The sequence below is a fragment of the Protopterus annectens genome, chromosome 6.part1, assembly GCF_019279795.1.
Source record: "Protopterus annectens isolate FY-2018-M chromosome 6.part1, PAN1.0, whole genome shotgun sequence".
NCBI lineage: Eukaryota > Metazoa > Chordata > Ceratodontiformes > Protopteridae > Protopterus > Protopterus annectens.
The window spans coordinates 203,862,105-203,888,430 of NC_056738.1; the positions used below are offsets into that span (position 1 = coordinate 203,862,105).

Genomic DNA, 26,326 nt, shown 5'->3' on the forward strand with positions numbered 1-26,326 from the left:
TAGTTGCTTCTCATTTTTCACATACATTTTACAGTCAAAAAAAGAATAGTGATCCAGTTTAGAGTTGAAGTTAAAGCAAAAGAACTGAAATAACATTTAACTGTTTGTAAAGAAATAATGGGCACTACAAAAGTATATGATGAAAGGGGATTATGGACTTGGGGGATGGGTATGTGGAGTAATACTGAAAATGGAAAATTAATGTTATACATATACCTAGTATTATTAATGTTCATGGTAATAGGGGTTTTGTGAAATAAGGGATCAACGAAAGACTTGTTATTTTTGTTGTAAAAATTATAATTTATTCAATAAATGTGATAAAAAGATGTTATTTGTGTGGTAAAACAGGGCATAATGCAAAGAAAGTGATTTAAAATGCAAAAAAAGTGGTAATACTGGTCATTCATGGCTAGAATGTGAAATGAATGTGCGAGGAAATGAAAATTAACTTGTACAGCAGAAAGAGAAAAATGTGTTATACAAGAAAATGTGCAAAAAGATGTGATTGAAAGAGCTTATGCATGAAGTTAAAGAAAGTAACAAGGAAAAAGAAACGGAGGAGACAAGTGAGGAAGATTGGTGCACAGTAAGAAATAAAAATAATTCAGTAAGGAAAAGAGATAAAGAGAGGAAAAGAAAATTCAAAAACATAATGCTTAGAGAAAAAGCGGTAAGCATTTTATTATATTAACTGTTCTTAAAAGCTGAAAATATTAGCTTTAAATGTGAACAGTATGAAAAATATTAAGAGGAGAATAGGTATATTACAGTGGCATGCTGCTGTAGATGCACATATTATTGTTTTAGAAGATATCAGATTATTAACAGAGGAAGAAAAAACACAAACTGAAAAACTTTGGAATGGTGCAGTAGTTTGGAGCATGGGAAAAATGTGCTCGGGCATGTATGTATTATGTCATGATAGCATTAAAATATTAGATGTAATCATAGTGGAACTAGGATGAATTATGGTAACAGACTTGAGATGGAAAAGTGTGTGTATAGAATTATAACTTTGTATGCATATGTAACAAAAAAGAAAGAGAAAGGATGTTTAAAAATATTCTTGAATATGTTTGTGTAAATATCGACATGGTGGTGGGTGATTTTTAATTATAATTTATAAGTGCAATTGTGATGTTAAAATGGTTAAAAAAATTATGAGAAGTGAAAAATTAAATATATGGGAGAATAACCACTGGGCCTACAATAAGAATGAAATTAGGACAGAAATTGATTATTTTTTAATATCTGATAGTTTAAAAGCTATAAAAAATGAATTGCGTGTGCTGGATTTTCAGATCATGTGGCTATATGGGTTATAGTACAGGAAAATGAAGAATATATAAGAATAGAAAAAAATAATAAAGATAATTAGTGAAAAGGAAGTAGATTTAGAAAAGAAACGTATGGAATTAATGAAAAATATGAATATGATAAAATGTTATGAGAAATGGACTCTTTGGTGGCTTAATTTAAAACTGATATATAAAAAGTGTTTTAAAATATATAAGGAAGAAAAGAAGACAATAAAAGAGAGATAAGATATTGAGTCAAGAAACATTTAGAGACTTAGTAGAGAAGAAAAATTCCTTCTATGAAAAAAATAAATATATAAAATGAATCGAATTAAAAATTAACTTGTTATATAAACAAAAATATTATTTACAAGGAAAGAAAGAAATAAGAGGTAGCACCATATTTGAGTAAAATGATAAAAGAAGGAAAAATAAGAGAATTAAAAAATAAGGAAGATAAACAAATAAAACAGCAAGAAGGAATATATAAAATAATTAAAGAATATGTATTGGGATTATTTTTTAAAAGAGTAGAAAACATAGACCAAATGTATAAATGTGAACAATTAAATAATGAAGACAATGAGTATTTGGAACAAAAAGTAACTATAAAAGAATTGAATGAAATTCTAAAAGATACTAACATGAATTCTGCAATAGGATTGGATGGAATTGAACATAGTATGTATAAAGAAATGAAAGAGTGGCAAAAAATTTTTATAGAAGTTACGAATGAATGGTTAGAAACTGGAATTAAAGAGGAGATAAAAAACTACAGACCTATAAGATTGAATAATACAGATTATAACATTTTTATGAGAATGGTAACAAAAAGGTTACAAAAAAATGGATAAAATATATGACCAAAATGTATTCAGAAGAAAAGGAAAAGGAAGTCAAGAGTTATTATGGATTATAACAGAAATAGTTGATGATATAAATAAAAATGTAGAAGTGAAGGTTATATAAAGCCTATGATAATATTCAGTATAAATCATTATGGGGAATTTTGCAGGCATATAATGTAAGCAAAAATATTATAAGTAGTAAAGTACGTTTATGAAAGGAACTATGTGAAACTAAATGTAAATGGCTGAATTGGGGAAGAAATAAAAATAGAATGTGAAATAAAGCAGGACTGCCCAGCTAGTAGTACAATTTTCTCATTAGCTGTGAATGTAGTAGTGAAAGAAATTCATAAAATGTGATGTAGCAGTGGATACAAAATGATGAAGGAAGTACAGTTGCCAATAATGTAAAATTATGTGAATGATATTGTATTAATTGTTAAAAAATAATACATGGATGGAAAAAGTAAATGAAAAAATAAGTATAAATTAAAAAAATGGTTTAATTATAAATAGAAAAGTAAAGCATTTGGTTTTGAATATATGATAGGCAGTATTGAGTTCAATGAAAAATATATAAATATATTGGGAATAATATCGTAAGGAATGAATAGAGACAACAACAATGGGCTATTGTACTCAAAGAATAAAGGCTATGACTATTGTTTTGGAAATCATATAGATTTTCCTGTAGAAAAAAGCACACTTGTTCAACACCATGGTAATAGGAAAAAATGCTTATCTTGCTAACACGTATATGATTCCTATTAAGTATAAAAAGGAACTAATGATGATTATATTTTCTTTTATATAGGGCTCTAGACTGAATCCAATCAAGAGAGGGATTCTATATATGAAAGAAGAGCAAGGAGGCTTGGGTTTAATAAACCCAATAGTACATGCAGAGTTTTTAATTTTGTATAAGGTATTAAAAGGAATTATGAAGGAAAATAAAAACTCGGTAGAAATGATACTATATTAAAATACAAAGAACTGTGTGAAGGAATGGAAGTTAAAAAAAAAATAAGTAAAAGCATTGTGAATGAAGAAATGTATTGAAACAAAATTGTGTTATGGAAAATTAAAAATTAATATATGTGAGAAAAATAGAAAGGAATGGTACTTGAGTATTATGAAAGCATTTTATTGCATTGATCCATAGATAGATTTAGAAATAAATAAGAAAGCCATAATGAGATATAATTTCTGTAAAAAGATTAAAGAATGTAATGATTTTTTATGGAAGCTTGTCTATTAGAAAATTGCCCGTTACGGCAAATATGCCATGCAGAAAAGAGATGAAATATGTAATAAATGTGGAGAGTTTGAGACTACTGAGCATGTGTTTTTGAAATGTGAAAGAGTTAATAATTTGTGGAAAGAAGTATGTAAACCTAATAAGGTGAAAAGTGTGTTAAAATTTGAGCAAATAAATATGGTCATAATAGAATTTGGTTATTATGGTGCATGAAAACAGGAAGAAGTAAAGAAAATGGACAGAATAATTTATTTTTCATGGATTATGTAGAACGAGAGACTAAATGAAATAAATACAATGGAAAATGGACTTTGACAAAGATTTTGGAGAAAATGGTTTGGTTGTGGATAACAGAGTGGTGTGGGAATGCTTAAATTTAAGTTTATAATGTATGGAGATTTGTAAACAGATGTAAATAATGTAAGTATGTATATCATATGGCGCTGTTAGATGGTGCCAGAGGGCTTTTACAGCAGCAAGGAGAAAGCCTAAGTGAAGCTGCAGCATGGAAGAGGATAGAAAAGCTATGGAGAGTGAGAATCTGTACAATGTATTTGCTCACTGTGGAGCTTCAGAATTTAAACAAAGATTCTTGTGTGGTGGATGCTACAAATGAGCAGCATTAAGCTGTCTCCTTGAAAAAAAAATGTGAGTCTGTGGAAGTGGTCCAGATAACAGAACTGTCATCAGGAAGGCGTGCAGATGATGTTCTTTTAAAAATAATCGAGCAAGATGATCCAGGTGACATTTCTGCTGTCTTATGGGGTGAGATGGCAGGTAACTTTTTGGAAGTGCCTAGGATGGTAATGTGGAAAAGGAAGCAGGTGGTGTGGCAGCAGTGAATGCAGGAGTTAAAACTTATGCAACACTGACAGAAAGTAAAATAGAAAAACAGCAACAAACTGAGAAGGTGACTGGTTTTATGGCAGCAGGTAATGCTGTAACCAAAACATGCAACAGTGACAGCAGGCAAAAAAGGAGAGCAGCAGCAAACTAGAAGTAAAACTGCTTTTAAAAAGATGAGAAGACCTATACTGGGGCAGAAACATTTTTGTGACTTAACATTTGAAACTGATGGACTGATGATTATATTTATTGCACTATGCAACAAAAAGAAGGGCATTTATCCGTGGAATTATTATTTTTCTGGTAGTAACTTAAATGTTAAAAAGGTTACTTTTTAGTTTAGAACTGATGAACTGGAAGAAGACTATAGTAAAATATGAGTGCAGGGTGAAAGTTAGAGATGAGAGAAACTTATGGAGTGGGGGGTGGAAGCTGTTTTCAAATGTGAAAACAACACGGTGAAACATTTGCCAAATGTTATTTTTTTGGATGGTGTAGAGGGACCGTAAGATATGCAGGCCAGCCTAAATCATGTTTCTTTTGTGGGGACTTTTTTTTCATTTAATTAAGGATTGTGACAGAGTACAGTGTAACCAGTGTGGGGAGAAAAGAGACACAGCAAGAAAGTGTGTGCCTGAATGCAGGTTGTGTTAAAAAGGGACAATTTTGGATGGATTGTCAAGAGCAAATAGTAAATAATGAAAAAGGGGAAAGGGAATGAAACATATATGAAAAGGGACAGCAAGAGGCTGAGGGAGAGGGTGAACTAGACAAAGAAGAAAGAGTAGAAGAAGAAAAAAACATGGAGGGGAAAATGAAAGAGTGCATGCAGGAAAAGAGATATTAGGAAAAGAATTGATATATTTTTTTTAATTTTAGCCAGTGAAAAATCTGATTCTGATGATCAAGGGTTTATTTGTACACAAACCCAGAGAAAAATTTACAGTTGGCAAAAGAGTAAAAATAAGAAAATGAAAATTTAAAAGTATTTCCCTGAAACTTAAAAAGAAGGAAAAGCAATAATTTTAGAGTACTTTCAGTAAGTGTGAACAGTATTAATAACACCTTAAGAAGGATAGGGATACTGGAATGATATGCTAAATGTGATGTAGATGTTATTTTGTTAGAGGAGGTAAGATTCCTGACAAGTGAAGAAACTTCTACAAACAGAAAAAAATGTGGGGTGGAAACATAATAACCAGCTTAAGAAGTGAATGTTTTTCTGGATTGGCTGTGTTGTGTAAAAAAGTGAAAATACTAGATGTAACATTGGTAAGAATGGGAACTGTTACGGATGGTAGATGGAGGGAGCAGGTTTGTAAGATTATAGCATTGTATGCATATAGAACTAACAAGGAAAGAGAGAATCTGTTTCATCAAATATTAGACTATGTGGTAGTTAACATGAAAATTATAATTGCAGAGGACTTTAATTGTGATTTGAGGGGGAAATATAAAAAGAAAGTAAAAGATGTAAAAAAGAATGCAGGAAGTGATAAAATCTGGTAAATATGCTCAGACACAGCTCCACGTGGTCCTGTTGAGTCTTCCTGGCTATTTAAAAACAAAAAAAATGAAAAAATATTCCTTGTTTTCCTGCCTCTCCTAAACTAGTTAGACCAGTTTACAGGCCTTGCTGTATCCTGGGCTGTGTTGTAGTTCCTGTGTTGTCCATTGCCTTACTTGGATAGAAGGAAGTTTCTTAGCTCACCAGTGGGAGTGGGGAGCCTTGAATAGCCTACCTGTCCTTGAGGGAAGTGACCTCAGCACAAGAAGCTGTAGTAATTGGTCATTTTGGACCATTTCTAGCTCTTTTGAAGTTCCCTGGTTAAAATCTGCCTCTGGCATTTTTTTAAGCCATATTGCTCAGACACAGCTCCACGTGGTCCTGTTGAGTCTTTCTGACTACAGAGAACTGAAAAAAAGCGACTGCTTTCCTGATTAAGTATCCTGCTTTTTTTATATTTGTTTTACCTTCTACTGCTTACCTAGAGCAAGCTTTAACTGTTTTCATAGTTATTTACTGCATTTTTTATTATCTGCACTTAAAAGTACATTTTAGTCGAAATTCGTCTAATTCAAGTCGAAAAGTGTTTGTTTGCCATTTAATTTAATTGTTTGGCTGCCCACTAAAGTGTGCTAGCCTGTACTACTGACTTATTGCCTTTTCTGCATTTAGCGAGGAGTTGCCACTAGAGCACCATCGGGCAGCGCCGGTTAAACAAGGTTAAACTATTTCTGGCTCAGTAAAGTCTGCTCTTCATTTTTTTCCCTTAGAACTGCTCTACTTGTAATCTAAACAGTCTATTCTCTATCTGTAAAGCTCAGCACTTGTTCCTAAAGCATTTTTTAGTCAGGTAAAGCACTTCTATATTATACAAAGTACTTCACTAGCTTAAAACCCCCTTGAGTACCCACTTCCCTATAGGTCCTTTCTGACTCAGTTACACAGCAAACTTTTGCATTTCTTCTAGCATGTCAAAGGGTCAGTTGCTAGCGTCCTCTCCTGCTCAGCTGGTGAATCTGGGAATATTGAGGCAATGTTACAATTGCCTCATGTACACAGACAACCCTCTCCTCCTCCCACAAAACACAAATACATGCGAGAGATGCAACTATATAGCCAAACTGGAGGCTGAGCTCTCTCAACTCAGGACTGGCAAAACCAGACAGGAGGAGAAGGTAACCACACACCATAAACCCAGTCTCACATTGATTTGTAGTTGTGATGGTTCTAACACATAAACACACAAAGACATACTTGGAGGCACTGATCAAAAATCTACCAAAACAGCAGAGGCCTCCAAAGCAGACACCCAAACAACTGCCACCTCATGACATAACACAAGCAACACATAGATCACAAAGTCAGTGTGCAAATAAGTCACAGCCCTTAAGGCCAAACACAATGCCAGACACACTTGTCATAGGTGACTCCATAGTCAGACACACTGACGTCCCACTCACCAGACTGAACAAGGAGAGGGTCACAGTAAGCTGCCTGTCGGGCGCTAGAATCCGCCACATAACACAAGCACTCAGGTCACTCCACTACAAGTATGACTCAGTCATTGTCCATGCCGGTGTGAATGACCTGAGACGTACCTCCCTGGACTACATGAAAAGAGACATAAAGGAGCTCTCGGATTATGCAGCCCAGGCTGGTATGACCCTGACCCTGAGCAGTATCCTACCTTCACCAAGAATGATGCCACAATACAGAGACAAAATGATCAGTTTTAATAATTGGCTTAATTTCTGGTGTCATTCTAAGGGGATCCAATGTCTGTCTGCCTGGAATGACATGCTTGACGAGCCACGCTGCTTCACAAGGGACGGCTTGCACCTGTCGCCCCTGGGTTTCCGGATATTGGCAAAGGCTCTTGCCACCCCCATAGTGCCTTTTTTTAGACAAGGCTCAAATTCTAAACCCACTGCCCTAGAAAACAATAATGGAAAAAAACTAAGGGTAATGCTGCTCAATGCCGGAAGTCTAAATCTCAAGATGCACTCCCTTAAAGCCCTCCTCAGTATGGAGAACATCTATGTCTGTGCTGTGACTGAAACCTGGTTCAAGGCTCCTGAGAGCACCCCGGCACTATCAGGTTTTACCTCATATCATGCGTTCCGGCCCCAAAACCTGGACCGTACCGCAAAAGGAGGCGGTGTATCCATATTCATCAAGGATACCCACACCTCCAGGCTGGTGGCAACTCACGAAGCATCAGAGACCATTCAGGTGCAATTACCCATAGGCAGAACTGCTCTACAGTTTTTAGCATGTTACAGGCCACCCTCTCAAACTCAGGAACCCCACACAGCCTTCCTGAAGACACTGGAGAGTATAAATGTCTCTCCAAACACCATCATATTGGGTGACTTCAACTACCCAAACATAGACTGGGAACATTACTCAAGCCCCAATACCCTAGCCCAAAGGTTCCTGGAGTTCATAAACTCAAATGCTATGGAACAACTTGTCACCATTCCCACAAGAGGTGAAAATATACTAGACCTGATAATCACAAACATGGGGACAAAATGCTCCACACCGGAAGTATATCCCTCATTGGTGAGATCAGACCATAAACTAATCTCACTGGAGATCCACATCCCGCCCCCACCCCAACAAAAAAGACCACAGTGAAGAACTTGTCAAAAGCCAACTTCACACTTCTTAAGACTGGTGTGGTATCCTTCAAGGCCCCTGAGCCATTGGAAACCACAACCCACGCTGCTGAATCCCTTACAAATGCTTTCTACGAGCACCTCCAGGATTGCATGGATCAAGCAATCCCAAATAAAACCAAGACCCTTTCCACTAAAGGCAAGCGCCCGATCTGGTGGACCCCAGCCATAAACAAACTTTACAACAAGAGGAGAAAGCTACTACAAGATAGAGCAAAATCCCTAAAAGGGAAGACATCTCTGATCAATACCAGTAAAAAACTATGATCACTCATAAAATCATCCAAGGCCAACTTTGAGAGAAAAATCGCAAAGGACTCAAAAGACAATCATAAGGCCTTCTTTAGCTATGTTAGAAATCTGGGTGGAAACTCCCAGATATGCTCAGAATTAGTCCAAAATGATACAAAAATCACTGAACCCACAGACATTGCAAACATACTGGCAGACAGGTTCAGTGAAAATTTCTCCAAACACAAAAGGAGAAATATCTATCCCAGCAGAGTGTAGCCTCCCAATCATCTCAAATGCCCAGGTGAGAGCTGCTCTCTCTAAAGCTAAAAACACAGCATCAATGGGACCGGATGGTGTCCCTGGCTGTGTGCTACACGAACTCAATGAGGAACTAAACCCACACATAAGGCTGCTGTTTAATCTTAGCCTTACCACAGGATACGTACCCAAAGAGTGGCGTACGGCAACTGTGGTCCCACTCCACAAAGGCGGTGCTTCTACGGACCCTGGTAATTACCGCCCCATAAGCTTAACCAGCCTGGTCTGCAAAGCTATGGAGAGGATCATAATGGAACTCATAAATAAAGATATAGGGGACCTACAGACATTGGATCCTACCCAATTCGGCTTTGTCAAGGGCAGATCATGCCTCTTGAACTTGGTCGACTTTTTTGAAACTGTCACCAAGGCCATTGATGAGGGTAAGGCAGTTCACACAGCCTACCTTGACCTTGCAAAAGCTTTCGACACAATACCCCACTCGGGTATCATAGAAAAGCTCACCAGCTTAAATGTAAACCCATATGTCACAAGATGGGTTGCAAACTGGCTCAAGGACAGAACCCACAGGGTTAGAGTTGCTGGTGCCATGTCAGACTCCAAGCCGGTCACGAGCGGTGTCCCACAGGGCTCAGTCCTGGGCCCCCTCTTGTTCGGCATCTACTTTTCAGAAGTGCAGGCAAACATAGGAGGATTGTGGCTGACAAAGTTTGCAGATGACTGCAAACTGGGCGCCATAGTTGAAAATCCATCAGACACAGATATCCTTCAGAGAGGTCTCATAGAAACGGATAACTGGTGCCAGAGCCATGGCCTTAAGCTAAGCACCCAAAAATGTATAGTCATACCCTTTGGTAAAAACAAGGTAACCCCAAGTTGCCACATAGGTGGCAATCCATTAAGCACAGAAGAGGTCATCAGGGACCTGGGGACCCAAGTTGACAGTAACCTTTCTTTTGACACTCACATTGCCAAAGTGGTTAGGAGGACCTTCTACATTGCCCACCTGATTATGAAGGGATTCACATCCAGATCAAGGGAGGTCATTGTTCCCCTGTACTCTTCACCTATCAGACCAATGATTGAGTACAGTGCCCCATTCAGAATGTATCTTACCCGACACCTGCAGCAATTGGAAAGACCCCAAAAGTTCCTCACCAAAAGGATAAAGGGGCTCAAAAATATGCCATATGCTGCCCGACTGAAGAAACTCCAGCTCTATTCAGTCACATACCGTCTGCTCAGAGGTGACCTGTGCCTGACATACAAGGCCATGTCCAACCCGGAATTAATGGACATGCTCCACCTCAAAAAATCCAAATCCACCAGAGCCACAAGAGCAAGAGACTTAAACCTCAACACGGATATAAATAGGACGTGCTGGAGGGACAGATTCATCACCCAGAGACTCCCTAGGCTGTGGAACAGAATCCCGGTCCATGTGAGACAGAGCACCTCACTGGCTTTGTTCAAGAGGAATCTTGACCAGTGGATGGGAGATCGTAAGTTTACCCCGGGGATCATCTCTGTATCACTGCTGGACAGAGGCACGGCAAACTAATGGGTATAGTATTCTTCAACCTAAGGGGTGGTGAAAGCCACACAACTCTGGCTAGGCTTATAAATGCCCTAGGGCAGATAGCCTAGTATGAACCTATGAACAAAAGTAACTGCACTTATAGCAGGGGCACTTTGATCTGAAATTGATTATTTTGTATAATTGGAAGGCTTGGGGTAGCAGATGGTGATACAGAATGTTTTTTCAGACCATTTAGCAATATGGATGGAGGTGACGGATGGAAGGGAGTATATTAAAATAAGAAAGGGAATACAAGAAATAAATGAGAAATTATGGGACAAATTTGAGAGTAGGAAGTCCTGCAGTTATGGAAGGATCATATAACCATAAAGGACTTCTATGAAACTGTTCTGAGTAGTGGACTGAATTTAAAAAGAAGTAAGAAAACTTTTTTTTGTCAGTGGCAGGATGATGCAAGAAAGGAAGAGAAAGTGAAGTATAGGAAAATGTATAGAAATAGAACACAGCACAGCAACAACGTAAAATGAAAAAAACTGGTGTGGATGGCAACCTCAATAACTCCTCGGCTCGGACACAAAACAAATGAATGATTTATTACACAGAAACACAGAATAAATCCAGGTTAAGCGCTTTCGTCTGACACTTGCAGACTTCTTCAGAACATAGGCATACATCTGCTCTTTCATTTTAAATACATTTAGGCGCCAAAAGGCCACTTTCCAATCAACCATGAATTAAAGGTACATGTGCATACAAGTATAATCGTAACACAAGTCCTTCCTTAGTGAATACCTATCTGAAAAAATAATAATAATAATAATCATCAAATCAAATGTATTTAAAATGAAAGAGCAGATGTATGTCTATGTTCTGAAGAAGTCTGCAAGTATCAGACGAAAATGTATAGAAATGTATTACAAAATTTAGATAATATATAAGAGAGTATTATGATATGGAAAAGAAATAGAGAAAAAAAAAGGTATTACTGTTTAGGCAGCGGTATTGTTTAGTGGGTTATTGAAATTTATATGGAAGAAAGATGAGAATAATCAAATAAAAAATTGGAGACCCATCACTCTGAATAACTCAGATTATAACATTTTATTGGAATAATATAGAAGAGAGTGGAAGGAATGATGAGGGATATTATCAGTTAAAGTATATATGGTATATAAGGAAGGGATGTCAAGAATTGTTATTGGTTGTGAGAGAAACTGTGGATAAGTAAAAGGAGGATGTGAAACCTATGGTAGGTGTTATTAGCAAGGCATGTGATACAATAGGCTGCACAGATCTATTAATATGGCTAGTCTAATATGCAAAGCCATGGAACAAATTATCATGACAATGATCAACAAAGAATAGACAACCTTCAGACAGTGGACCCAAGCCAGTTTGGCTTTGTCAAGGGAAGATCATGCGTACTAAACTGGGTGGACTTCTTTGAGAAGGTCACCAAGGCAAATGATGAGGGGAAAGTGGTGCATACCACCTGTCTGGACCTGGCTAAGGCATTAGATACAATACCTCACTCTGGTATAGCTGACAAACTCTCTGAACTGGGCATAAACCCCTACAGAATTCAATGGATTGATAACTGTCTCACACACAGGACTCGTGAAGTCAGGAGTGATGATACCACCTCCACTAAGAGAACAGCAGGGTACCTCAGAACTCTGTGCTGGGACCAATCATATTTGGCATCTACTTCTTGGAGGTAATGGCTAATGTCAAGGGCCTTTGGCTGACTAAGTTCACAGCTGACTGCAAATTGGGAAATATAGTTTCCCCCCATGATACAAACTTCTTAAAAGAAGGTCTTACACAGATAAATAACTGGTGCCAATGTCATGGACTAAAACTTTGTGCCAAGAAATCCATTATAGTATATTTTGGGAAACTGCCACCCAGGCTAATTATTCCATCAGTAAGACATCCTTAACAGTTGACCCAGTAGTCAGGGATCTGGGAACATATAGTCAGGGATCTGGGAACATACGTAAACAGTAATCTGTCCTTTGATCAACATGTGGCCAAGGTGATAAGAAAATCATTCTGTGTTGCCCAGATTATAAGGAAGGGCATGGGGGTCCAGGTCCAAAGAAGTCATGGCAACACTTTATTTGGCCCTTCTCAGATCCATCATTGAGTATAATGCCCCCTTTGTCATTTACTTGACCAGACATATGCAACAGTTGGAATGCCCACAAAGGTTCCTTGCCAGGAGAATCCAAGATATAAACACATTGTTTTATACAGATTGCCTTAAAGCCCTATGTCTGTCTTAAACAGGTTATTGAGAGGTGATCTGCACTTGACATAAAAAGCATCCAGGGATCCAACTTTGATGGACATTTTGCACATCCTCAGAATGAATAGCATCAGTCTCACTAGTAGGTCCAAGAATTTAAATTTTGCCTGTGACATAAATAGAACAGTTGTTGAGACAGATATGTGTCTGAGGAGATTTCCATGCTCTAGAACAGGTCCATAGCCATGTGAAGCATTGTCCATCTCTAATCCTATTTAAGCATAACCTTGACCAATAGATGGGGAAATCAGAAATTCACCCCAGTCTGGCCCCCTTGTCTCTGATAGAGGCAGAGAGTAATGCCCGAACTAACATACCCTCCACATAATCTTTAGAAACCTCCTTACATACCCTGTCCTAATAAAAATATGTGATAGATAGGGACACAATTGGGTTGGATTGCATGGCTAGGCTTATAAAAGCCATGGTGGTCGTTTCGTGTCTCTTGTATTCAAATGCAACACTGAGGCACTGTGATTGTAAAAGTTGGTTATTGTACATAAATACATCAGGAGCTGTAACTGGACCATGCAATTAAGCTAACTGACTGACTCATTACTTCAGACACACTCAGTGCATCTCCATTCATGCCTGCGCTCACTCTGACTATTCAAAATGACACTGATCTTGCACATACTCAGCTACAGTGGCTGATTAGGTATAATACACACAATGATATACACTCTCCTTCTTTGATTTGTTCTACATGCAATAGGAGAACAAGATATTTTACAAGCTAGACATCACATCAACATGTAACAACAAAAATTCAAGTCCGAGTTGCTGTGTATCTCTGAGTGAGTCTGGTCACATAAAAACTTTGACTGAGTGTAGTAACAGGGATAGTCTCTGAGGATTCTTTTACAACTGGAACTTCAGGGATTACATCAGGATTACTTGACGAAAGTACACTGTCCTCTGGAATTTTAACAAGTGTAGAGTCACTCCGAGAAATAGTCTCAGGCACAGGCAATCTGCTGCATCATTGGTTTGGAGACTGGTAGTATGTCTTTGATTCCTTCTGAAATCCATTCAGTCAGATTGTATGATGTAAGATCTCAGTTCTTCACAAATATTTAACAATTTCCACTCAGTCATAACCTTTAGATGTTTGCATTCTCACAAGCTCTCCTTGTCTTAATGGTATGAGAGGTTTGAAGAATTTATCGTAGTACAACTTTTGTGACTGGCATTTTTTAAAAGTTGAGTCTTGACCATTATGTTGTTCTTTGCATTTGGAATCAATAATTGTTTACTGATCAGAAGAGTTGTCCTAGTCTGTATGGACTTCAATCTCTGAGCAGCTGAAGCAAGCATATTATCTCGAGGAATGTATCTGAGATTAAGTAGGTTAAGAAAAACATCGGTACCATCTCTGTTGGCTATCCCCAACAAGTACTTTACACTTTGAACTGCACGCTGAGCTAATTCGTTGGACTGTGAATACCCAGGACTACTAGTAACATGGACAAAGTCCTGAGACTCGGCAAAGTTCTTATAAACTGTGCACCATTGTCGGGTACGACTTTATGTGAACTACCATGAACAGAAAAATCTCTCCAGTTTCGTAATGACAGTGCTGGATGTTAAGTTAGGAAGAAAGTCAATTTCAAATCAGTTCGAATAAGAGTCTACCAAAGACAAGTAATTTTGACCATTTCATTCGAAAATATCAGTAGCAACTGTCGACCATGGTAGTTCAGGAATCTGGTTTAACTGAAGTGGTTCTTTTTGTTGGTGCAATTTAGTACTGTTGCACATGGAACATGCTAGAGTTTCCTTCTCTATATCTTTTGATATAGAAGGCCAAAATACTATGCCTCTTGCCCTTCTTTTGGTAGAATCAGTACCCGGGTGACCGCAATGCAAAATTTTGATATATTTCTTTTGTAATTCTGATGGAATTACCACTTTAGGACCCTTCATGATGATTCCATCTTCCATTATGAGCTCATCTCTGTAGGGAAAATACAGCTATATGTCAAGTGGTAAACTAGTTTGTCATGCTGGCCATCCCTGATTAATAACATATTTCAGCTTCTGGAGAATTGGTTCTGAAGCTGTATGATTTCTAAGTTCAGCAATATGTGATGAGGAAAATTTTTTTGACTTCCATGACTTCAAAGTCTGCTTTCTCATTCTCATTGTGTTCTGTTGCTTGCTTAGTGCTCTTGACAAAGCTTAAGCAAAGTATAGAAATTTGCCTTTTGTAGCGACAATATTGAAATTGTACTTTTGCAATTTTAACATCATGCATTGCAAGCGTGCCAGGTCTGTATGTATTGGCTTTTTCAGAACTGTCAGTAGAGGTTGGCGATCAGTCTCTGTTTGAATAGGTGTGTCATAAATATAATCATTGAACTTCGAACAGGCGGCCACTACTGCCAAAAGCTCTTTTTCAATTTGTGCATACTGCATTTCAGTTAGGGTTAAAGTTCTACTGGTATGCCTTCTTTAAGACATGCTGCACTAAGACCATTCTCTGAATGATTAAGGTCTTACAAACACAAGGTGCAAGGTTTGATTCTCATGTAGGGTAACTGGCTTTTGCTTAAAATGGCCAACAATGGCAGTTAGCCTAGTACTAATCTATGAATTATGAAGCATCACAGGAAAGAGTTACAGGTTTGTGAACATCATAATATCTTAATGTGATTGGACTGGCAATTTTCTGTTTCAGAACGTCAAATGCTTTTTGGTGTTGTTACAACCAGGACCAATTTATATTTTTGTGTATCAACTCATGTAATGGTGCTGAAAACTCACTCAGGTCTGGGATGAACTTTCCTAAATAGTTGACCATACTAAGAAAACATTGTAAAGATGTGACATTTTCTGGAACTGGCATCTCAAGAATTGCTGCTTGTTCAGACAGATCTGTTTGTAAGCCAGAACTGGTAAACAAATAACCCACATAAGTAACTTCTTTCAGTTTGAATTTGCATTTCTGAGGATTCAAGTTTAAGTGCACTCTCTAGAACTTTCTTGAGGTTTCTATCATATTCGACTTCACCATTGTATCCTACAGTAATGTCGCCTACTATAATGGCACATGGATAACCTGAAAAACTTGTTCCAGCTCATGTTTAAATACTTCACTGGTAGAATTTATCCCAAATGGCATTCTCAAAAATCTGTATCTTACCAAATGGTGTACTGAAAGTAGTTAGCAATGAAAATCTGTGAGCCAGAGAAATTTGTCAAAATAAAATGTTTGCATCTAAGACAGAAAAAAATGTTAAAGCACTTTGTTTAAATCTTTTGGATCAAAACATATTCGAATATCATCTGAGATTTTCTTCTGAGCTACGACCATGGAGGACACCCATTCAGTCAGTTCTTTTACTGGAGTAAGGACACTGAAATTCACCATTTTGTCAAGCTCTACTTTTACTTTGCTCTGCATTGCTACTGGAACCTTCCTTGTTGGTCTGACAACCTGGGTTACTTCATGGTTTAACTTCATGGAATATGTGACTGGAAGTTTGCCAAGCTCATCTGTGAAAATATCAGCATATACACTAAAAATATTCTGAGTAAAACTATTGTTGTTGTTCAGACTTATATGGTTGACCTCTTTATTAAATGAAATCAGTCTCATTCTCAAACAGTCTTTGAGGCCTAACAATGACTACATATGTCATTTGACTACATAAAACTGCAAGTCATAGCTGTTCCCAGCAGAATGGCATGCGAGAACTACTGCGTCATCAGTTTGAATCTCTTCACCACCATAAGCAACTAGTTTTGCACACTTTGCTGAATCAAGTTTCTCCCCAGCTTTTACTTGGGGAAAACATTTGTGCTGATAAAACACTGCACTTGGATCCAGTATCTGCTTTAAGCTCTTTACAGGTTTCCCATTCATCCAAACAGTACAAAATATTTCACTCTTTTGCTGCCAACTGATAATCCACTGTGTTAACTGTTTCATTAATTACAGAGACACCCATCAACATAGAACGTTTTTCACAGCTTTCTGTCTGAGCTACGTGCTTCTTTGTATGCTCTGTTTTAATAAAAGTATGTGCCAGTTTAGACTTGCAAAGCATTTTTAAATGATTCCACCTTTTACATTTGTGACATTGCTGACCAAAAGCTAAGCATTTTTCTCGTTTAGGTTCATGACTGCCTCCAGAATTATGACATCTAACAATAAGATTGGGGGTTGTGGCCCTGTTTGGTTTAGATTTCTTTTCCATCTTAGCTTTATCAGCATTCACAGTGGCAGACACTGCATGCACATTTTCTCACTCATAAGCATTTTCGTATACTTTTCTGTAAGCTCATATATTTGACAAATCTCAATGGCTTCGCTAAATGTTAAATCACTGTCTCGAAGCAAAATCTTTCGCACTGCATCATTATTAACACCACACACAAGCCTGTCTTTTTTTATCATCTTATCTCTCAGATCATCAAATCTGGACATTTTTGCTTTATTTCTTAAGTCGGTAATATATGCTGCTATATTTTCACCAGGCTTTTGATTTCTTGTGTAAAACATGTACCTTTCCATTGTAATATTCATTTGAGGGTTACACGTTTCTCCTAAACTTCCATTTTAAGCACTCTAAGAGTCTTCCGTGTTTCAGCCTGTATCACAGCATGGCAGTTCTTCCCCTTCCCTACATACATGGCAGGTGCATACACAAATGAACAATCCCTCTTAATGGCTTCCGAGTATGTATGCCTTTGTATATGTGCCATTATCAGAAAATGCAGCCTGTATGAAAATATCATATTCTTGCTCCAACACTCGCCTATTTCTCAGTAATAGTATTATCAAATAGCAGCGGTCCAGGTCTGTGAAATCCTTCTGCCATAACAAAATACATTGAAATATAAGCATAGACCAGGTACTTCTAATCATGCTTAACTACACAACAGTCTCTCTGAAAAGGTTTCTTTTTACCATTGCAAACACTCCGGACACTTTGGATACTTCAAAAAGTTTTAGTTAATGCAAAAAAAGTAGTACATTGCAAAAAAATGCTGCTGTTTTAGCCTTTTCGTACATCTTAACACTTTGGAAATTATTTCAAACACTTTTGTATTTATTTCAAATACTTTTTATCAGTATGTTGCAATTTCAGACATTTTGTTTATCTCTGTAATTATTTTGAATGTTTTGAATGCTTCGCCACTTATCTGGTCACTGAAAAATCATTTAAACGAGTTTAAGTACCTTTGAGTACAAAACCTCCTGTCCTTCTCACTAGCACACTTATGGAACTCCCTACCCCCCTCCATTTGTACAACCACTAGCCTCCCATACTTTAAAAAACTACTTCATTCTCATCTAACATCAGCATGGCAATGCTCCTGCTCCCATCCCCTTAACCTACTCTCCACTCTTCTTCTCTTCCCCTTCTTACAAATCCCAGATAGTGATTTCAAGCTTGCTTGTAGTATACAATTCCTTACTTATACCTAGCAATCTCTTAGCCTACTTGATCTAACTACCTATCCCCTTCTTACAAATCCCAGATAGTGAATTCATGCTTGCTTGTAGAATACAACTCCTTACTTATACCTAGCAATCTTAGCCTACTGCATCTAACTACCTATCCCACTAAAAAAATAATAATATTCTACTTTTAATACTATTGCATTTATTACTTTTGATTAAAATATATTTGATCTGTTTTATAACCAGAAATTGTATAATGTTACTCTCTGTAATCTTCATGTAAATCTATGTGTGGAACTTAATCTTTGTATAATCTGTATGTGGAGCTTTTCTCCCCAGGACTCCATTGAAAATGGTTTCTTTAGGCCCAATGGACTATCCTGGTTAAACAACTGCAAATAAATAAAAATAAATTGAGTAACCGCTGACCTGTTTGTGAGTTGGCTTCTGTATATTCCTCCACTTCTAACTGAGTGATTCATGGTTTGCAAGTTGCTTCAGCTTCGAATCCCATTCTGACACCATGTTGCATGTCTGTTGTATTCACGTAGGACACTGAGGCACTGTGATGAGTTCAAGTTGTTTATTGTGCATAAACACATCAGAAGCTGTAACTGGAACATATACTTAAGCTAACTGACTGACTCATTACTTCAAACACACTCACGTGCATCTCGATTCATGCCTGCACTCACTCTGACTGACTATACAAAATGGCACTGATCTTGCACATGCTCAGTAACTTATATGCACATGCTATTAACTACAGTGTCTGACTAGGAACAATACACACAATGATCTCCAGTCATTATCCTAATATATACCTATGAACCTCTGGTTTGTGGGATGTTAAGGAGATGTATGGAATAGGTAGTAGAATTAGGAGAGTGTGTATGAATGCATATCAAAATAATAGCGTGAAAGTGTTAGTGAATGGATGGCTGAGCAAAGAAATCTTTCTTTAAATTTGCATAGAGTATTAAAGTGGGTAAAGGAAGAGAATAAGAAATTAATAATGAGAATATTTAAGTACAAGTACAAAAAAGTTCTCGGAGATAATGAGAATAAGAAAAAGAGAAAAGAGAATACACAAATGAAATTTAAAAATTATCGAACAAATATTAACATAGAAAATAAAAAGTGATGGTATAGAGAAAGCTAGAAAGATGTGGTAAAATAATGTGATGAAACAAAATCATTGTGTAAATCCATGGGAAACTTTACCAGAAGAAGTGATTAAAGTAATGACAGAAGTGGTGTACCAAGATAGTAGAGTGTCAGGATTTCCTATGGAGAGTGGTAATAAATAAGTTACCAGTAAAGAGAAATAAGCTATACAAAAAAGTTGAAAGAGTGTGTTCATTTTCTGCAGAGGAAAAGACAACAAAATATGATTTTTTTAATATTAAAGAGTGGTGAAACTCTGGAAAAAGTTGTGTGAGGATCTTTTTTGTTAATATTAATGACACAATGTAGATATGCATATGATTATGGATATTGTAATAAAGAATATGTGAGAAGGTAGATAATGTATTTTATGTAATATTGGTTATTTGGAATAAGACTGATTTTTTGTTTAGTTTGAAATGGATTTTGGCAGATGAATTGTAAAAAAAATGAGATGATGGTTGTTGAAGTAGGAGTGGGGAGGGTCAGTTATGGAAGAATAATAATGAGGATGTTATAAGAAAATGATAAATAGCAAAACAAAATAGAATTTTTTATATATATGTGCCTGTAAATATGTACATTTTGTATATATGTAAATAATGTTTTTTTATGTTGTATTAAGTAAAGTACCCTTGCTCTTTTCGATAGGTGATATGGGATCTTTTACAGCCAGCTGAGCTACCACCAGCTCAAGCAGATGGGGCCTCAGTTTAACATCTCATCTGAAGGGTGGTGCATTCAGGAGTGTAGCAACCCCCCCCCCCTCCATGCTGCACAGCAGTGGCAACAGTTGATCTACCCAGTATGGGAATCAAACTCACAACCTTCTACACCAAAGGTGTACCATATATACCTCACATACTCTTGGACTTTATCTTATTGGCATCAGTTAAACATTTAATAACATATTTCTTTGAAAAATGTGACCAAAGAATATCAAACATTGTCTGGCCACATGTTGGTATGAGGTGTGCATTCATTCAAAAATGGTACAGGCAGAGGCTGCACTTGGAAGTTAGCTGAAGGAGCTTTAAGGTGGCCACTGACTGGGACACAGTCACAAGGAAATAGGATATGGAACTCGCTTATCTAATCAGCATTTGATTACAGAGGTCAGTGGTCTGTGCTTTTGTCATTGACCTTTATAATTTTATTGTGGAATGTTAGATTGACAATAGGGGCATATGTAGTCCCTTCTTTACCAGTGCCATATCTTCTGAGCAGAAATAATAGTCATGGGTGAGGGATGCAATGCTACACAGAGGATTGCAGAGTAACATAGCCATCTGCATTGTTTTTATTTATTTATTTTTTTGAATGAATGGTTATCTCATTAGTCTGTTTTGGAAATTAGCTGTCTGTAAAGCTATGGATATTGAAGTATGACCAAGAGAGTAATTAGTTTTGAGTGAAACTGAAGTTTGAAGTTGTTGAGGTCCAAAATGAGAGTGACTCAAACTGTGTTATATCCAGGTTGTTTGGGGGGGGGGGGGTAATTTTATGGGATTCTTTATTCAGAAGTCTATGTGCTAAAGTTGGTAGTGTTTGTAAGGATTGTGAGCTAACTACTGGGACAGAATATAGGAGGTATCACAATGGAAACAGCTAGGATACTCAGCTTCCCAACTTACTGAGAGAAATTTGTAGGAAACTGGTATGGTGGGGATTGATCTGGAGGTTTTGGCATTAGCATGACTAACAGTGGTTAATTTTTGAATGGAAAAAGTTACATATTATAAAGGCTATTCATCCTGCAGTAAATGCAATTCCAAAAGTTCACAAAAGTGTGGTAAACCTGCAGTACCTCAGGGGATGGTTCATATTTACAGAATGGATCTATATTAGAACCGCGAAAGCCCGTTTAAGTGAATACGTAAACGTCGACACATTGCACAAACCGCGAGTACACCGAATGCCCAAAACCGCGAAATTCAAAATCTCGACTTGGCATAGTTGGCCCTTCTGCGGTATAGCTCCGTAAGGTTAGTGTGCGATAGTTACGGACCTTAGGGTTAGGGTGCGGGTTAAGGTAAGTGCATAGATAGTAATGTATGTAAGGGTTAGAAGTAGGGTTTTGTTAAGTGTATGTCTGTGGATTATTTATTTTGTTTGGGTATAGATCATTAAGGTAAGTGTGCGATAGTTACGGACCTTAGGGTTAGGGTGCGGGTTAAGGTAAGTGCATAGGTAGTAATGTATGTAAGATTTAGTGTAGAGTTAGAAGTAGGGTTTCGGTTAGTGTATGCATGTGGATTATTTATTTTATTTGGGTGGGTAGTATGTAGCAATCAGTGGGGGTGGCTAACTATACCAGTTCGAGATTTTGAATTTCGTGGTTTCGGGCGTTCGGCGTACTCGTGGTTCACGCAATATGTGTCTACGTTTACGTATTCGCTTAAATGGGTTTTCCCGGTTCTAATCTAGACCCTTACAGAATGTGGGTTTATTTTTAGATTTCCATTAAACGGGGTTGTTAAAATATGTTAAATCACATATTAGAAATACCCAGGATTTGCTAATGTTTATGGAAGAACTAAAGTGGCAAGATATTGCTGTTGGGCAACAGCAGATGTTACTTTACTTTATACGAATATTCAGCATAGATGAGGGTTGGAAGCAGTTTGCAATTTTATGGTTATTGGTCATCTAACTGATTACTTGGTATCTTTGTTAGAATTTTGTTTGACAAACACCTATTCTTTGTTTGAAAATCAGTTATATTTACAAAAGAAGGGGATAACGGGGGGGGGGGGGATTCTTATGCCCGAACACATGCTTATCTTTATATGGGTGATTTTTAAAAGAAATGTATCTATCCACCTGAATTTTTTTCTAAGAATCTATTATCATTCAAAAGATATATTGATGATTTGATTTTTATATGTAAGGGAAGTGAGGTAGATTTTTCATGTTTTCTGTTAAGCTGAATGACAGCCCCTATGATTTAAAGTTTACTTGCGAATTAAACAGGAAGGAAATTAATTATTTAGATGTTTATTTATCTGCACAAGTTGGTGGTAAGGTGGCTTACAAGATTTGTAAACAGCAGTAAACTATTTCTTTTATGCTACTAGTCAGTACCCCCTGAGTTTATTAGACTCGTTACCTTATGGAGAGTTATTTAGACTATTTAGAAACATATCAGATACTAGTATGAGACAGTTGGAAATGCATTAAATGAAGGTTTAAGATGAGGGTTATTCTGTAGAATAAATCAATAGAATTGAAAAGTGTTAAAAAAATAAAAAGTAAATAGTTATAATAAAATAAATTACAAGCAGGAAGGTATGAAATTGGTAGATAGTGATGAGTAGCTGTTTTTTGTGTCTCTGTATATTATTTTTTTCCACTTGGTAGAATCCATCATCAAGGACCACTGGTATATAGTCAGTGATGATGAACATGTAGGAACTGTAATAAATGCCTTTTTGTTCTTTTTTTTCTATCATATCATCTCTGCAATGTGTAATTAGACTACTTGTTGGTCTGTTTCTCAGTTCATGACCTTTTCTGATAAAATGAATTGTAATATAAAGACGTTATTAAGTTTTGATTTTGTAACAATCTGAGTACAGTGGAAGAGTGGGCACATTTAGACATAGTCAGTGTACAATTTGTCCTTTGGTTAGGGATTTACATAACTCTTATATAAAAGGTGGGAGATTTGTTTCTAAAGGATGTTTTGTTGTGAATCCATGGGAGTAGTTTATATTATTGGGTATAGTTGTGATATTAAATGGTATGTGGATCAAACAAAAAGGAAGGTGAACATTTGTGTAATGGAGCATTTGGGTGATAAAAACATTAACAATCCTGTCGCTCAGCACTTTCTTGATAAGCACACTGAAAAGGATGGGTTATTTTTTAGTATGATGGCTAAACCAAGGGTGGTGATTTTAAGGCCAGACTGTCAGAGCTGGAATCAAGAATGATATTAAATGATGGTACTTTGTGCTCCAAAGGTTTAAATCAGGAGTTGAATGTTTCATTTTAGGAATAGTAGTGTTATTAGGCTATGGTAGACATTACACTGTGTGTGTGTGTGTGTGTGTGTGTGTGTGTGTGTGTGTGTGTGTGTGTGTGTGTGTGTGTAAGATATATATATATATATATATATATATATGTGTGTGTGTGTGTATACACATACACACATGTACACATATATTTTTATATTTGTATATAAAATGTGTTTTTTAAAAATATTATTTAAATGTTTAAAACTGATATCACTGCAGGTGAGGGGAGATAGAAACTGGAGTTTTGTATGTTCAGCAAGTTGACTGATTTCTTTCACTTGGAGTTTGTTAATTAGGAGCGTTTTCATAGCAAGTATGATTTTATTTGCTTGTATTAGGGAAGGTGGATAAAAGGTCCACTGGCGTCTTGCAAGCCTTGAACTGAGAGAAGACATTAAGCAGTATGAGATGGATAAGTCCACGGGTCCTGCACAATTTTTCCTTTCTAGGTGCAAGTACTCCACATAGCTAATAAATGCCTTTTCATTCTTTTTTCTGTATCACATCATCTCTGTAATTAGACTATTTATTAGTCTATTTCTCAGGCCACAACAGCAATAAGATGACTTTTACATGGTTTATATTTAAAAATGCGCAACTGCTTCTTAGATCTTATATAAGATCAGAATACAGAAAGGAGAATCTTCTTAGTCTTATTCTTTCTGTATGTTAAGGTCTTAGGTTTGCCATCATTTTACTGTATTTATTTTCAACAGAAGTATATTGTATGTAATTTGAATGTTTTATTGTATATTTTGTTTTAACTGGCATTATATTAATTGAGTGCCCTATGTACCCTTTGGTATATTACTGTACATTTTAATATTTTAATTTTCCTCTTTGTTCCCTGCCCTTCATTTGCACCCAAAGTAGGTCTAATCTGTGTCCAGCTAATCCCTTTTCTTATCATTTCAGTATGTTAATCAGGAAATGCTATGTGGCACTTGGAAATCTGAAGTCATGATAGACATTTTCACAGAAACCATAGGAGTAAATAAACTGATGACAGAAAGTTCTAATTTCTTCTTTGTTGCTGTTGTGGGAGCCTTTGCTCTCTCTCTTTCTCACACCTGAGTCTTCATTGTACGTATGCATTACCAACACCTTCTTATCCATTGTGTATTAACCTTCATTAATATTTTGCTGTTTAAATAACAAGCTCAGGGCTTGCCAGAACTGTTTATAACATTTGCATTCTAACATTCAGTCATGCAAACTACATTAAATCTCTTACTGCTAAATATCTTTGGCATGGGAACAGGTTTAGGGAAACTTCTTTGCTGCTTTCCAGGTATCCTGGCATATGTCATTTTGTGCTTTTGTCTTGTTTCCCTTTCTTGAGACTGATTTATTGTCTAAGTTCACAGCTTCAGGTTTTCCTGTGTTGTCTTGCCTTGTCCTAACTTTGTCCTCACTCCATGCATCATTCCTTTCTCTCATAATCATTATTTTGTAATTTTTATTTCAGTGTCCACCTAGTTGAAAGCATTCCAGTTGGTCTTCGTTATCAGGCTGATTTACCACACCACACTTCCACCTATGATGCCTGGATGAATCTGTTGCGTCAAGCCAATACCAGTGTAGACATTGCAGCGTTCTACTTCACACTTCGGGATTCTGATATTTACATGGAGGAAGAAACTGCCTGGCAGGTAATTGTATGCCATGTGTTCTTAACAAGTACACAGAGAACAGATCTTCAGTAGTAAAGGACTGATGATGCTAGAACAGTGCATTTATTTAAATTTGATGAGTGGGCAAGCTTACTAGGACATAAAGATTTTTCTGGGTTACCCAAAGTTCAGAGAAAAGCAGTAAAATACTTGCATGACAGTGAGTCATCAGAAATAATAATTGTATGTCATAGCACCAGACTTCACATTCCACTATTTGGTATAAGAATGTTTGTACCAGGTACTCTAATTTTTGTAAACAGGGTTAACATCAGTGCTGTTTTATAATATGGCATGCTGGCATGTATGTGTTTAGTGTAACAGTGCAATTTTGAATTGAAATTGCAATTGGATATCACAAGACATGTGGTATGTAGATTTAGAGCTATCAAAGTGCAGTTTGATTATGTTAGAGATTCTAGAGTGACTGTAATACCAGAGATTAAGTATATTAAATAGGGACCGCTGCACTGTCTTTGCTGCAGCATGTAGTTCAAGACAAGATTTAAAGGAGGAAGGTTAACTGGCTGTAAAACATATGGCTAGGGAATGGCTCAATGGTAAGATGTTCATTTGGGGAATGATCTAGTAGTGCAGGACTTCCATTTGGGACTTTGGTGGCATAAGCCTATCAGGAAGTGCACAGCATTCTAGCTGGGGTTCAAGTGTGCAGAGAGGAGCACACATAGAGGACTTGGCTTTACAGGCATTGCAATAGACTTTCTGTCGAGAAGGAAAGAAGATTAGCTGCATACAGCAACAATCCCAGTGAGCACCATAGATGTTAATGCTTTGGGAACAGTCCCATCTTCTCTTTCTGGCTGAGTTCTTTGTCTGGATAACCCACTCCACCACAAATCTGGTTGTGGAAGGGGAGCCATTTACTCTAGCTTAAGGGAAGATAAGTGAGTAATAAGATGCAGGCTCATAGAACATTGCATGGGACCAAAATATACAAATGAGTAAAAGCTAAAAGTAAAGCACTGAGGAAGTACAGTGATGAGATGTATGTCAGAAAGAGGAAGTACAGTAACGAGATGTACGTCAGAAAGAGGGATACAAGAGCTACCAGGAGAGGCAGTGACTCAGAAGTAGTAAAACATGTGAAGATAGACACAAGGCCATCAGGAGAGCGTTGAAGTCATGCCAGCTCCTTTGCAGGCATAGAAGTAAAAATAAGGCAGTTGAAGGTGCTAGATTACACTGGTGCTAAGCAGTTTTGCAAAAGTGGTTTAAACAAAGGTTGCCA

The 26,326-nt window shown here is 37.0% G+C and overlaps 1 protein-coding gene across 3 annotated transcripts in view; it reads left to right on the top strand.

Moving 5' to 3' along the window:
* LOC122805478 (5'-3' exonuclease PLD3-like) overlaps window positions 1-26,326 on the top strand; it is a 697,284-nt gene that overhangs the window by 443,151 nt on the left and 227,807 nt on the right. For all 3 annotated transcript variants that reach the window (XM_044075664.1, XM_044075665.1, XM_044075666.1), the window contains one exon: window positions 24,873-25,056. In XM_044075664.1, the coding sequence (XP_043931599.1) occupies window positions 24,873-25,056 (184 nt within the window). The remainder of the gene's footprint in view (window positions 1-24,872; window positions 25,057-26,326) is intronic.